The sequence below is a fragment of the Pipra filicauda genome, unplaced genomic scaffold, assembly GCF_003945595.2.
Source record: "Pipra filicauda isolate LSUMZ 115617 unplaced genomic scaffold, ASM394559v2 scaffold309_size868695_pilon, whole genome shotgun sequence".
NCBI classification, from domain to species: domain Eukaryota; kingdom Metazoa; phylum Chordata; class Aves; order Passeriformes; family Pipridae; genus Pipra; species Pipra filicauda.
Genome location: NW_024104431.1, coordinates 92954 through 106614, shown reverse-complemented (window position 1 = coordinate 106614; position 13661 = coordinate 92954). Strand labels below are relative to the sequence as shown.

Sequence of the window (13661 nt, the reverse complement as noted above, 5' to 3'; positions counted from 1 at the left end):
TATATATATATATATATAATTAAATAATTCATAAAAATGATATATAAAGCATTCAGAACTTTTTGGATGAGGTAATGTTGTGATAATGTCCTTTAACTCTGAAATTATGCTTGAGCATTACGTATGTATTGCTCTAAAATACATCTGGATATGTCACTACGGGATTGAAGAAACAGTTTCACTCTGCTCCAGGCTTTTATTATTTTAGCAATATACAGAAAGTTTACACCATATAAATTCACTATTATATGCATTTTTTTCTACCTGAGGAACTGTGTACAAATTTAACAAGAACATACTGATTGCCTGGGCTTTTTGTATTTCATATGATACCAGGAGGACTTTTCTTGTTTTTAAATTAGAAACACAATTAATGTAGGAAAAAATTAAAAGAGAATATGCTCTCTTCTTTCTTTGTTGAAGTCAGAACCATTTCCTTTGTAGACATTTGACAGAAATTCAAACAATTTAAAATCCCTTTGAAATAACTTAGTATAAGCAATGACTTGGTATGATTATTTTATTTTTCTGTCTCTGCAGTGATTGAGGAGGGAGAAAAGAAAATAGGATTTTTTTTTTAACTGGATTACCTGGGCCAAGGGGTTTCTCTGGAAGTTTTATTTCAAAGATAATGCTGTGTGTTATGTCCCTCACCCCTTGCATGGTCCTGTCTCTGAAGCAGAGCACTTCAACTGTCTGGAGAATGTTGCTCCTGCCATTAAAAAAAAAAAAAAAGATAATAGAGACAGACATGCAACTTCTTTAATAGAAGAGGGACTTGTTTTAAACACCATTTCATAAAGGTTTAGTCCCTCGTAGATTCTGAGTAAGGCTTTTTCTCAGGTACAGAAATAGAACAGAAATAGAAACAACTCCTTAGGATATAAAAATATGAAAATAACTAGTTTGCTGTGAACAGTTCTATGTAATGACACTGTCAGCCTGTCCTCTCTCATATATAAAATGCTGCTGGACAAACTGTATATTTAGAGGAATAAAAAGCAGGGAATCACTAGAGCACATCTCAGGTGACGATGGACTGTGCTATGTCACAAGCAAGATCCTCTTAGTTCTCAATATGGTATAATTTTTCCTCCTTATGATTCAAACCCTCAAATCAACCAATAGAACTTGAGTGCCTAAAACCCCCTGAATCCCAAGAACATGCAAACCCCTTGGCTCTTACAACATCTTTGCACACTGGCAGCCCAGAAAACACACCCAACCCTGCACATCTTCTCCTTAGTGCTTTGGAATAAAACATGACAGTCAAAACTATGGCAGTGCAGCTTAATTACAATTTTGTTACAGCAACACAAATTTATTTGATCCTTTAAATTATACTTCTTTTCCAAAAACCAGTTTAAATTATACTTTTTTCTCCCAAAAACCAGAGCGTAAAACTGTCCTGTCTCCCATCTTCTGTCTAACAAAAAAAATTCAAGATGGTACACTACAAGAAAACCTAAGAATATATGATTTTCAAAATTGAGGTCCACTATTACTTGACACTAATAAATGATATAAATTCATAGAATACTTTTAAAAATATTTGAAGCACCTACCGGGTATTATCGGGGTCTGAAGCAGGTATTTCCAGGCACATGCATTCATGTGAGGATTAGGATTAATAGGAACTTGTGGCTCACAGAAATAAAAACCAGAATAATATATAAAATCAGAATCACTCAAGGTGAGGCATGTCGAGGGTAAAAGCAAAATCTCTGATGGGTGATACAAGTAAAGTGCCATGGGGAGAAAAACGCCTAATTTGGTATCAACCAATAAATTAGCTTTGTGTGAAAGAATAAAATAGATACCAATTGTGGGCTGCCAAGATCAGGAAATTTCTCAGTGGCCATCCTGGATATTGGGATAAATTACATGGATCATAAACTCCAACCGTCACCTGCAAATAAAATTGATCTGCATGAGAAGCCATCTATTCATACATATATTAATTCAGTTCACAGTAAAAGTTATCTGGCATTTTTAATGTAAAAATTCTGGACAGGGAAGGCCTACACACACATTTTGCATATTTACAAATATTTATTATATAGTTATGCTAGATTTCAGTCAAGCATTTGCCACAGCTTTGACATTTATTTAGTTTGGCCTCTTTATGGACATTCAATGTTCACTCCAGTAAATGCACCTTCCTTACTTTGCTTAAAAACACCATTATGAGAGAAGCCCATCAACTGAAGCCTTGCTTTCAAAACAAAATTCTTTACTCACTTTGGAATGATCAAAAAGTGAAGGGACACATGTCAGCAAGACAATAAATTAAAGGAAAACCAGCATAAAAATCACTTGTAAAGCCAACCTTCAAGATGGTACCATTGTGCCCAGCTCAGTATCACAGACAATTTTCAAACCATTTGAAAATTAAAAATTTATAAGATTTAAAATTCTCATTACCTTTCCCCCTTGGTCTTGAAAGAAACCATCCCACTTTTTCAATAGAGATATCATGACAGAATTGTCGTGATACTTGATTAAAAAATAAGGCAGGGCTGTAACTCCCTCTTTCTGGCAAAGGTCATCATATGCTTTCTGAAGTGCTTGAATCTAAAAGCAAAAAGACAACTGTAACCAACAGTTTTAACCACAGTAACAGAGATAAAAAAATTAAGTTGCTAAAACAGCATTTGTCAATGTAAATTTAAACAGGAGCATTATTATCATTGCCACAAACTGATGTAGCAATAAGAATTAAACCGAGATAAAAATCTCATCTGATAGTCAGAGAAGCTTTTTAGAAACTAAATCTGTCCCTTTCTTATTAGGAAAAAAAACAGTCCTACTTAATTTATTTCACTAGGTGCATTTTCAGTGTTTAGTTAAAACTCTGTCTTTGGATCATGACTGTTAGGTATTTTTACACTATTTACCACTACAGAAAGGTCTTCCAAGAAGGCATATAAGTATTTTTCACTGAAAAAAACCAAAATTGTTTCTCATTGATTACTATTCCATTAAAAAGCCATTCAAGGTTTTGTATTAACTTCTGTCAAAGAAAAAAGGGACATGTGGGCAAGTGGATTTTTTTGGTTCTTTTACACTGTAGTATGAAAGAAACTCAAAATAGTTATCTTTTCTCCTTAAAAAAAAAATCTTCCCCATTAACTCCTTTTCTTTATCCAATCATTTATTTTAACAATTTTGTAATTTTAATGACTTGGTTCTGCCAGGGGATGCCCTTTTAAAAAATTTTCTTTTATAATGGGTTTCAAACACATAGCTATATATTCATTAAGCTGTATATAAAAAAAATTAACATAACTGCCACTTTAAGAAGTGTTTGCCACATCATTTGCTTCATTGCCTGAATCATTATTGCCTCATCTAAATGAATAAAGGTGAAGTAATGTTAAGCTGAGAGGTTGTATACAATAACAGAGGTAAACAAAACACCCACTTGGAAATAACAAAAGTGAAGATTTTAAAAGAAATTAGGTTCTCAAATTAATTCAGTACGTGCTAACAAAAAATACTAAGTTTTGCAGCTCACAAAATTTCTTAGTACTACAGACTTCAGAACATTCAGCATTTTGAATACCTGATTTAATGAGAACCTCTCACCAAGACACACCGGTTTCTGAATTATATGTATTCCACTGGGGAAGCAGAGAGCAGGGTAACAAAACCAGTAATAGAAGTGATACTTTTTTAAATCCTAGAAAAAGAAATGTAAAATTAGATAATAAAAATATACATCAAACTAAATGATGGTTTGGAATATTAATTATAATTGATGGTCAATGATACTAATCATAGGAACCATGGTTCTCTTTACCTCATAAGGCACTGTGTCATGACTTTAGAAAACCATAAAAAATACTAGAAAACTTCCCTTCTCTGTATACATTTTTATTTAAGATTTAAACAGATAATGTGTATACAATCCTTCAGTTTTTATTAACTGGAGCATTTATTAAAACTTCCAATTTGTGAAACATGAAAGTTTCTCTACTTTTACTAATATGTATAAAGCCATCAGGTAATCTAACAGATTTGTAGAAACTATATGAGATGGCATCAGCATTTTTTAAAGAACACATCCTAAAATATTTGATAGCTCTACATCAGAGTGGTTTATTAGGTTTTTTTAAAAATATTTTCAGACATTATAAGGTGTCTGAGAGTGATCCTGCTGACATTGATACGGTAACAGTAATACAGCATTTCTCCTTAAAAGAAACTACTTCATCATTTCCACTACAATGCTCTAAATATGAGATATATTATCTCTACTCACTGCAAACGTCAGCAGTAGAAACCTGTTCAAGAGCATGGGGTTTTCAAGAGCAGCTCCAGATTTTATGGATTCCCATATCTGTCATTGATGGACAAGAAGGAAGAGAAAGGGCAGAAAAACAAAACACAAAGAGAGCATGAGAACAGCTGCAAAAGCTTTAATTCTTCAAGCTATACCTTTAAAGTCTGGAAATTACCACTCCCAGTAATACACTGTGATCCTTTCCTAACTGATCTCATCCACACTGTTATCTGTGGAAAAAGGATCTTAAAGGTAAGACGTAGGAACACAAAAAATTCAGTCTTGAGTGAAGAGATGCATGAAAATTTTGCTACTCAATGCCAGCATGCAGACAATCAATTGAATTAAAGGAATCAAGGGTTGGTCAAAGTGAAGTGCCTAAAACAGTAAAAGGTTGCCTTAAGTTTGACTTTCGCTTCTTACCAAGCCATGACATTAAATTTAGCTCGTTATAGTGCAAGCAGACCGGCCTCTTTGACAGCCACCTTTTTCTTGCTTTATTTCAGTCTTCTTGCTGTTCTGGAGCTTCTCCATCTCTTTGTCACAGAGATATATTGCAGTAATCCAATGTTTAAACCAGGCACTTGCTGGTTTCTGGATGTCAAGACAAATTGGCAGTTCCTGCTAGGCTTAAAATGCAGCCTAGCAGAACACTGAGTCAAGTTCTCAAAGTATAATTAGCTACTTTCCACTCTCTTGTAAAGAACCGTAAAAATCAAACATCAAACTATTCCTACCAGAATAAGGTAGATCCTGAGGCTACTTATATGGGTGAGTATCTCCAATACTTGGAGCAGAGACTATAAGGCACTTCAACTGGTAGAAAGGATTTGGAAATAACCGGTGATTTGATTTTTTAGTCTTACCTCATTGGCTTCTTTTTCCAGAAGTGATTTCTTATCACAGGATTTGAACGTCTCAAAAGTGTTGGTATTATACAACGTTCCAAAAGCAGGACAGCAACGGGCTGGTATCGAAGCGTTCCTGAATAAAAGAAGAAAACCCCTGGGAATTGGATATACCTTTAACACGATCAGAGATAGCAGCAGTAGCTTCCTATGGTGTAAGCTTGCCCTGAAATTACCAAGTGATGAGGCACAGTAACACAAGTCAACAACACCTCAAATAAAAACAATTTTATGATCATAATGCTTTATAGAATATGGACTGGTTACAGATACACCTCTCCATTATGACTTTGAAAACAGATGAGGCATCTGTATTGTCTCTAAGCAAGGTGGCACTAAAACATGGATTTAAAAATTCTGTTCAAATATAAGCTATGCATGACAAATGTGATTTTCACTCAGAAAAAAAAAATTTAGGCTAAACTTAGACATCAGTATTGTATTCACATAAAGAGTTACTCAGTTAAAATTTTATGTTTAAAATATGTCCCAAAGGAAGTCTAAAGCAGACAAAAGATTAAGAGGAAAAACTGCTGTTTGCAGATACAGAGGGGTTTTTTGAGATAAATTAGGCAAAACCCTACAATATTCCCTTATTTATAGATCTGACCATTGACTCCTTTTTAACATTCTTCTCCCAAACTGATACGTTTCTGGCCATTGCTAAAACTTAAATACAGCAAATGTTTAAGTTACATCATAAATACATATGATGTAGTTTCCAAAAAATTTTAAAGATAAAAGGCACTTCTTCATGATCACCTAAATTGATTACATAAGGTACAGAAAATTACTATAGTAGAAGGAACAATTAAACTCTACCTAAGTGGATGTTTCATAATTTTATTTTTGTCCTAATGGTTGTGAGCTCAAACACCATGGTACCATCTCTTTATTCCTAACCTGCAATTCCTGTTCCCAATGTCACAGTTGTCTTCCAATTGCTGCATAAGCCTTCAGTATTTTACCTAAATATTCTTACGTAAGAATTAATGGGATAATATCTCCTAGGAAATTATCTCAAAATGTACAAAGCCTCAGCAGGCTCCTAACACCCTCACCAAGCAAGGCACACTGTGATTTACAACTCTATAATCCACCACTTTAAAACAAACAAGACACTAACTATGAAGACATCTGTTCCTATGTTAGTTATACTAACTTCGGCATTGCTGGAAATTAAAACCACGTCAAAAAAATATTTTCCCTCTCATCTCGTTTTTGCTCTGTACACTGAGGCAACTTTGATTTACCTTTCACTTTGGGATGAAGGCAAAACTACAAAATTCCAGTCAGAAATGTTAAAATATTTTGGAAAAGACTGCAACGTAACAACCAGGGATAGTAAAAACTATTTTGAAATTCTGATTGCAACGATGAATCCCTCAGTAAATAAAGATCTAAGGAAAAATCTGAAATTGGATGACTGAAATAGCCTTTTTTACACAGAAAAACCGAAGAAATGGGAAAAGTGGTATTTTATAAACATATATACAAACACTGAGTGAATTTGAGACTTACCACCATATTTTAAACTCAGCCCTTCAGACACAAGGAGCTAGTGTTTGCAACTGAAAGCAGTCTCTCCACTGTTATAAAGTTCATGAAAAGGTATATTTATTCTCATGTAGAGTTTGTCTAAGTAATATTACATACCTATGTGTAGCTGTTATGCAAGGAAAGTGTCTTCATGCAGGAATTAAGGTAAACCACAGTATGTACTTACATATCAAAGGCACTAAACTCCAATGTCAAGCGAGCTGGCAAACCCAAAGGATCACCTGGACAAAAAGCAGCAAGATGTTTCTTTTAAACTGAAATACATAGATGAATTACCCTTTTTTTGTTAACCTAAGTTATAAATTACCCACGAAGAATTCTCAGCTCATTCAGTCATATTTTCTAATGTTTCAGCCAAACACCTATATTATGTTACACAAATACTTAGAAGACTATGACAGGAGAAACCTGAACTGCTAAGGAAGATGTGCAGTTTCCACCTACCATTGTAATAGTATCCCTTGATAACTTTGGGGGTCTCATCCAGTCGGTATTCATTGAGTTTCTTCTGGGTTAGTTCGTGCCAGAATCCTGCATCCAAGGCACTACTGAAGGGAGCAAACTGCAGCTTTGAGATTCCGGGATCTACAGGATGGTGCACCTCACCACTGGCAGTGGCCATAATTTTAGCTGATGATCACTGTTAAACAGAATTCTGTAAGAGCAGATATGCCTGATAAGTATATACTCAATAGATCGTATCACCTATGACTACTCACAGCTACTTTTTAACATATTTTGTTGGATTAAAGTGAAGAAAGCCTGTGATTATCTAAGATAAGCATAAATGCTGCAAAACAAGGATTTGTTACACATTAAGATTTTAAAATATCAGTTTTAAAACTCCTCACAAAGATATGAACATAAGCTCATATCTCTCTCACAGCACATCCATCTGCCAAGCCAGCAACTGTTGTTTTCCAAGTCCAGAAGGGAGGTCAACAGCTATTGATTCCAGTTCTGTTCCAATGCTTATCAAATCAACCACATGAACTCAAATGACCTTGAAATGATTCCTTCAACTAAATATTTTTTAAAGACTATTTTTTAGCTTGCATAATGTAATCCTGTGCAATTGGCTTTTGTTACTGATCCTTCACAATACCCCCGTTACCTTTACACGTGAATCAATGCTAGGATTTTAGAGCAGGAAAGTCAAAAATAAGGTTCCCAACACAGCTGTGTTCTCTGACACTAATCTGAACAGACAACTACAGTTTTGCTGTATTGAAGTTTGGATTGAATTGAACTGCTCCAAGTTTACTATCCTGTGAAGTCACTTTTGCAAAGGAACTGAGCTTACAAGCTTTTCTTTCGCTCTCTTTGGAACAGGGGGAAAGGAATAAGTGGTGGGTTTAATTTCTTAATAACTGCCAAATATCCAACTTTGAGTCAAAGGTAGTTATGCTTTTCCTTACAAGACACTTCCTTAAACAGTCTTCAGTGTAACCCAGCTATGCCTTCTACGTTCAATTTATCCAGCTTAGCTTCTCCTTTTACTGTAACTGCTTTCTTTACTTGCTGCTAAGTTGTGGAATGTGGTTTTTTGGGTGTAGGTTTGAGGTTTTCCATATCTTTCATGGTGAAAGCTACATGTTTCAGTTCTGTCACGATGTCTTGCTGTAACTGGCATATTGCAAATACACCATTTTGTCTTCCCCCTCCACCACTTTTTTCTTACATTCCCTTAATTTTTAGCAGCAGCTGGAACTCATGGCAGTGTGAACTTTGATAGCTTATCTCTTTTTATTAACACAAAAAAAATCAGTTTCTTGAAACTTTGCAAGTCCTAGAAATGTAAAGATCACAACTAACTGCATGGAATTTTCTCACCATTTTTATAAGTTTCTTTTTCTGTGAGTATAAGAAGTAACATAAATCAGCAAACATTTAACTTTTACTACTACATAGCTTTTAAACCCTAATAATTTTTTCGTTTGCAACTGTACGTCACTGAAAGCTTATCATAAAACAGGCAAACAATCATTTTTTTTCATAGAGACATTAGCAATAAGAGTCAGATTACAGGGTGCTTGATGCCAAGGCTTCCACGATAAAACTTTTATTCAAAGGTTCAACAGCTGCCTAGTCAATATGAATCCACTAAGTTCCCTATCACCATTTTTTTCCGAAACAAGATCAAATTGTCACTTTTCTTGCCAGACAAGCTCTATTGTAACTAAAAATTCTGAATTTCCTTCAAGCCTTTTCTCAACTTTTCAAACAGGTAATGTTTTCACTTTGCTTTTCCCCCCATGACACACCCAAGACAAAAGTGTTCTGTCAAACATTTTACACAACCAAGAAACCAGTGACAGTACCGAGATGTACATGAGTAACATACATTGAAAATACCAGCCTAAAAGCATCCACTTGGAATCTATTGTAACACCCTCCTTATTTTATTACAGCATCTCAAGAGTTATGGTGCAACTTAAGGAATACAAACAGGGGATCTCACTATGTGATGCACATGCAAACAGAAGAGCACATGCAATCACCTCTGATGTACGGATTCTTAAAAATCTTATTTAATGTATTCTGATGTAAACATTCACCTACATGTATTCTTAATGCAATATCAGCAAACCAAGGTAAATCTGTGCAACAAATTTTAGAAGACTGAAGACAAAATGTATACATTTTGTGGAGGTTGCATGCAGAAATTCACACACAGCCTCTAAAGGTAAGAAGTGACTAGGAAAATATAATAAAGAGAAGTAGAAAAAATATATCCAAAACTTTATATGTGGAACAACCCTGAGTTACAAAAGGGCACAGTTGAAAATTGTGCTTGAAATAAAAAGATTTACCAGTATGCCTTAGATATCCTGCCAGTCACAGAATTTGGGAGTATTTAACCCCAAATACAGATGCCCTATCACCAGCCTAAGTTCTAGCACTTGCTCTTAAACATGCAGACGTTTAAAACTGATCTCATGAAGTAATATGTTAAGTGAAAAACACAGCAGGTCTTTTACTAATATTGATCTTTCCCTTGACAGACATAATTAATCTGTTGTAAAAGTCTGATTACCGGTTTACCAGCATTTCAAACTATCATGAAATTACAGGTTTTAAACCGAATTCACACAGTCCCCTAACGTGTGTAGGGTTTTCTACAAAATATTTTATTCAGCGGCCCAGAGGTGGGTATGTCAACGGTACCTGTGCAAAGAAGATCACTATTGCCTGAATTATTCTCTGAAGAGTAAAAAATTTTCAGAGAAGCTGCTTCTGGGTTCATGCCCCTTTTCAAGCCCATTCTCGGGACAAAGAACTCTTCCCCGTGCCCAAGGTCATTATGAACACACAAAAAGGCTACGCTGGCAACGGCGGCTATCCGTCCCGCCGAAACACTGACCGAGCCGGCAGGTGCTGCCCGCCCCGCCTCCCGGCCCCGCACACCGACACGGCCCCGGCCCCGCACCCGACACGGCCCCGGCACCGCACACTGCGTGACTGCAGTCCTAGCTGAGGCTTCGGGACACCGCGATCTCCAGGGACGCGGGAGCTCGCGGTCGGCGGGACCCTGAGGCGGGCGAGGTGCAGTGCGGGGCTGGTACGGGGGCAGCGTTGGGACCAGCGCCGGGACCCTGGGGGGACGGTGCGGAGAACCAGTGCTGGGACCCCGGGGGGGCGGCGCAGAGGACTAGTGCCGGGACCCCGGGGGGCGGGAGGGAGAATCAGTGCCGGCACCCTGGTGGGGCGGCGTGGAAGATCAGTGCCAGACCCCGCGGGACCCGCCCCGCGATCCCCTCACCGCCCGCGCCGCCCACTCCGCACCTCCCGCATCGCCGGCCGGCTCCACCGAGTGACGTCACCCCGCCGCACACACGTGATCAGGGCGGCCGGCGCGGGGCGATGACGACACGCGGGCGCTCTCTGCCTGAGGCGGGGGTGGGGCAGGAGGCGCGGAGAGAGCGGGGGGGGGGGGGGGGGGGGGGGGGGGAGGGCAAAGGCGGGCGGGGTCGGATGGCAGTCTGAGGAGTTGGATGGCAGTCTGGAGTGAGGATGGAGGCAGGTCCTAATGAAAGATGCACAGCTACAAGTGGGAAGGAGAAGGGTACCTGAAATCAGACTCCAGGAGTTGGATTTCTGCACAGCAGTTGTAGAGATTGTGCAGATCTAGGGATTATTCATGTCTAGTGAGGATGAAATTAGTTGCCAGGTAGGATACCTGTCAATATATAGCAGTGGGTACTGTGCAGTCCTTTTAAGGTATCTTTGCAGACAAACCCAAATGATAACGGATACAAATACAGTTAAAAATAGCAACACTTAAACTTACCAGATGTCGAAATGGTTTGAACCATTGCCACACACAAATGTACATCCCTTGTACTTTCTAACTGGTGGAGATCACAAATGCAATTTTGTAATAGCCTAGTATGTGAACTCATGTCTGTGCAGGGGTGTAAAATGTACATCTCACCTTTGATTTTTTTCCTGTTTCTATTTTACACTCTAAGATGACAGTGGAGAAACAATTTATTTCGGTGTCAGGTATGTAGCATTTTTTCAAGATAATTTTGAACTCAGTATCAGGAGAGTAAACTTATTTTCAGGAGTTATTTTTCACACTGTGTCAACATTAATTGTTGTTTTTATATTCTAATTCTTAAATAGACTCACAGTTTGATGAAAATTAATACTTTTGTCATTGTATTTGATAAGCAAAAGCGAATATGTATGCATAGCATTTAAACTTAATTTGGCATTTACAAGTGAACTAACTCTTGTTCTGATGGAGGGATTGCCTGCATTGAAATTTTTAAGTATATTCTTACACCTTCTCTGTAGGAACTTAAGTCAGGTTAGGAACTAGTCCTCTAAAATCCCTGATAACAGTGGAAAATCCGCAGAATTCAGAGGCTTCTCTAGAACTGTCCAGAAGTGTTTACAGTGTTTCTATATTAATATCTGAGCATTAGAAATGCATTTTTTAAGCGAGTCTTTCAGTCATTTTCAGTTATTGTGCTTTCACAAAGTGCATCATTAAGCGGTCTCACAGAAAATGTAATGGAGTCCTTTTAGATGATGGAATGAAGCCCAGCTGTGTCCCTACACTTACGTTTCCTTTCTGAGGGCGACATTTCCTGAAAATAATATGGGGGAAAGCAAATACTAAATGGCAAACTTCCCAATGCCCAGCATTCCATGCAGCACGCCGGAATTCACCCATTACCCACCAGATGTCACCGTTGACGCAGAGAACATTGTGAGAACGGCTTTTTCTGCCTCTGAAAAGCCGGGTCGGTTGTTCTCACCACACTTTAATCACAACAGAACTCCAGTCCAAGACATTCCAAGACACTCGTTATGTTCTCTTAAAGCTATGTGTCCTCTGACCTTGTTTATTAACTAGAAAACGTTGAAATATTTTACGGGAAACCACACCTGAAATACTCTCTTGAGCCTTAGCCCCACGTGGTAGGAAGCTTCTCCACTCCTTACCCTAATTTGCTTTCCTCTCCTTCTCTTACATCCAGAGCCATTTTGAATTGCCTATTCAGTACAGTAAACTGATAAATCCTCTTAGGTACCATGATAATTGGCATTTAAAACAGGATATTATAAAAAAAAATAAAATTCTCCTACTTTACTATTATCTATTATAGCTATCACATCAGAGAAGCCCATGATTACTTCTCCTGTCTTTATTATTAACACATTTGCACTAAAATCATGGATAAAAATAAAGTGAGATAAAAAATATTCAGGCAACTTTATTTGCTTGGGTTTAGCTGTGCTCTGTTTGAACGTTCTGTAATTTTACTAAGGTCTTCCTTGTTATGATCATTATAATTTTTAGAAAAATTTTCAATTATCTTGTTTTTGTTGTTTTGTCGTGTATTAGTACATTTTAAAATCAGAAAAGACAATTGTCATGTTCAAGAGAACAGACTTCTTGATGACTCTGACTAGCCCTTGGGTAAATATGTTTCAGCAATGTGTACTAATAACTGTAACTGACTTAGTGTGCTGCCTTTTTATTTCCTCAGGGATCATCTAAATTACCATCCATTTTGGCTGTTGCATATCACAATAGAAAAAAAAAACATAATGGCTGTGGATCTCTGCGATTGTTTGTGGAAGGCCAGGGGATTAGAGCATATGTTTCCAGAGATGCTGCTCTGTACTCCAAAAGAATGTGTATTTTATTACTTGTGCAGGTGTTCCTCCTGCAGTGAAAAAGTTGTCTGAATTCTGGTATAAATTTTGTTGCTTTTATATTGTCTCTGCATTTTGCCTTTATTTCTCCTAGATTTAAGTTCCCTAAATGCACTTTTTCTGAAATGCAACTTGAAACCAAAGTCAATTAATCTCTGAACCTTGTATGATACATTGAAATGGACTGAATTTAAGTTTATTCCTTTAACACATTTTTCCAATTTATTAAAATGTAGGTATATTAGAGCTTCATTTAATATTGAATACTTTAAATGCAACTATTAACACTGAAGTGTTGACAGAGGATAATAATACTTTGAATACTTTAGAGTATTATGTCCAACATTCATGAGCATCATTCACACGTTACCCTGAGTATTTCACTGTTACTGTAAGTCTTCTCATATTCACTTTACTTAATAGGCACAGAGCAACTTAAGTAGCTCAAGATCTTTAATTAAGAACATAGATTTCAGAATTTCTCCTCCTACCATTAAACTACCATTTTTTGCTCCTGATGTAATAAAGGTATTACACAGAATACCCCTTCCGCTCATCCCACCAAACTCTGGACAATAGTCAATTGAAGGAGTCCAAGTGCAATCAGAAGTTTGTTGTTAAGCTAACAGCAATTTCAGAAGCAAGAAAACATCCAGGATATGGTAAATACATCATCACAACAAAATCAGAGGACAATCTTTTTACTTGGAAACTTCAGGATGCCTCTTTAATCA

General features: G+C 37.2%; 1 protein-coding gene and 1 long non-coding RNA gene across 5 annotated transcripts in view; one reads left to right on the top strand and one right to left on the bottom strand.

The window, feature by feature from the left end:
* The window catches only part of ATG7 (autophagy related 7), a 119370-nt gene extending 108905 nt beyond the window's left edge, over positions 1–10465 (bottom strand). For 2 of the 4 annotated variants that reach the window (XM_027748455.2, XM_039383417.1), the window contains exons 1-9: positions 10184–10465; positions 7198–7408; positions 6920–6974; positions 5152–5269; positions 4265–4342; positions 3566–3682; positions 2425–2574; positions 1821–1909; positions 591–712 (exon numbers count right to left, since the gene is read on the bottom strand). In XM_027748455.2, coding sequence (XP_027604256.1) covers positions 591–712; positions 1821–1909; positions 2425–2574; positions 3566–3682; positions 4265–4342; positions 5152–5269; positions 6920–6974; positions 7198–7375 — 907 coding nt within the window. In that variant the 5' untranslated portion in view covers positions 7376–7408; positions 10184–10465. Of the gene's footprint in view, positions 1–590; positions 713–1820; positions 1910–2424; positions 2575–3565; positions 3683–4264; positions 4343–5151; positions 5270–6919; positions 6975–7197; positions 7409–9921; positions 10114–10183 lie in introns of those variants that run through there. The other 2 variants (XM_039383419.1, XM_039383418.1) reach the window with 2 other exon arrangements.
* A 299-nt stretch (positions 10466–10764) lies between these two features.
* LOC114002524 lies at positions 10765–12987 on the top strand. The gene is made up of 3 exons (XR_003545896.2): positions 10765–10924; positions 11226–11259; positions 12759–12987. It is a non-coding gene; the product is annotated as an uncharacterized LOC114002524 (long non-coding RNA).
* Positions 12988–13661: the final 674 nt, after the last annotated feature.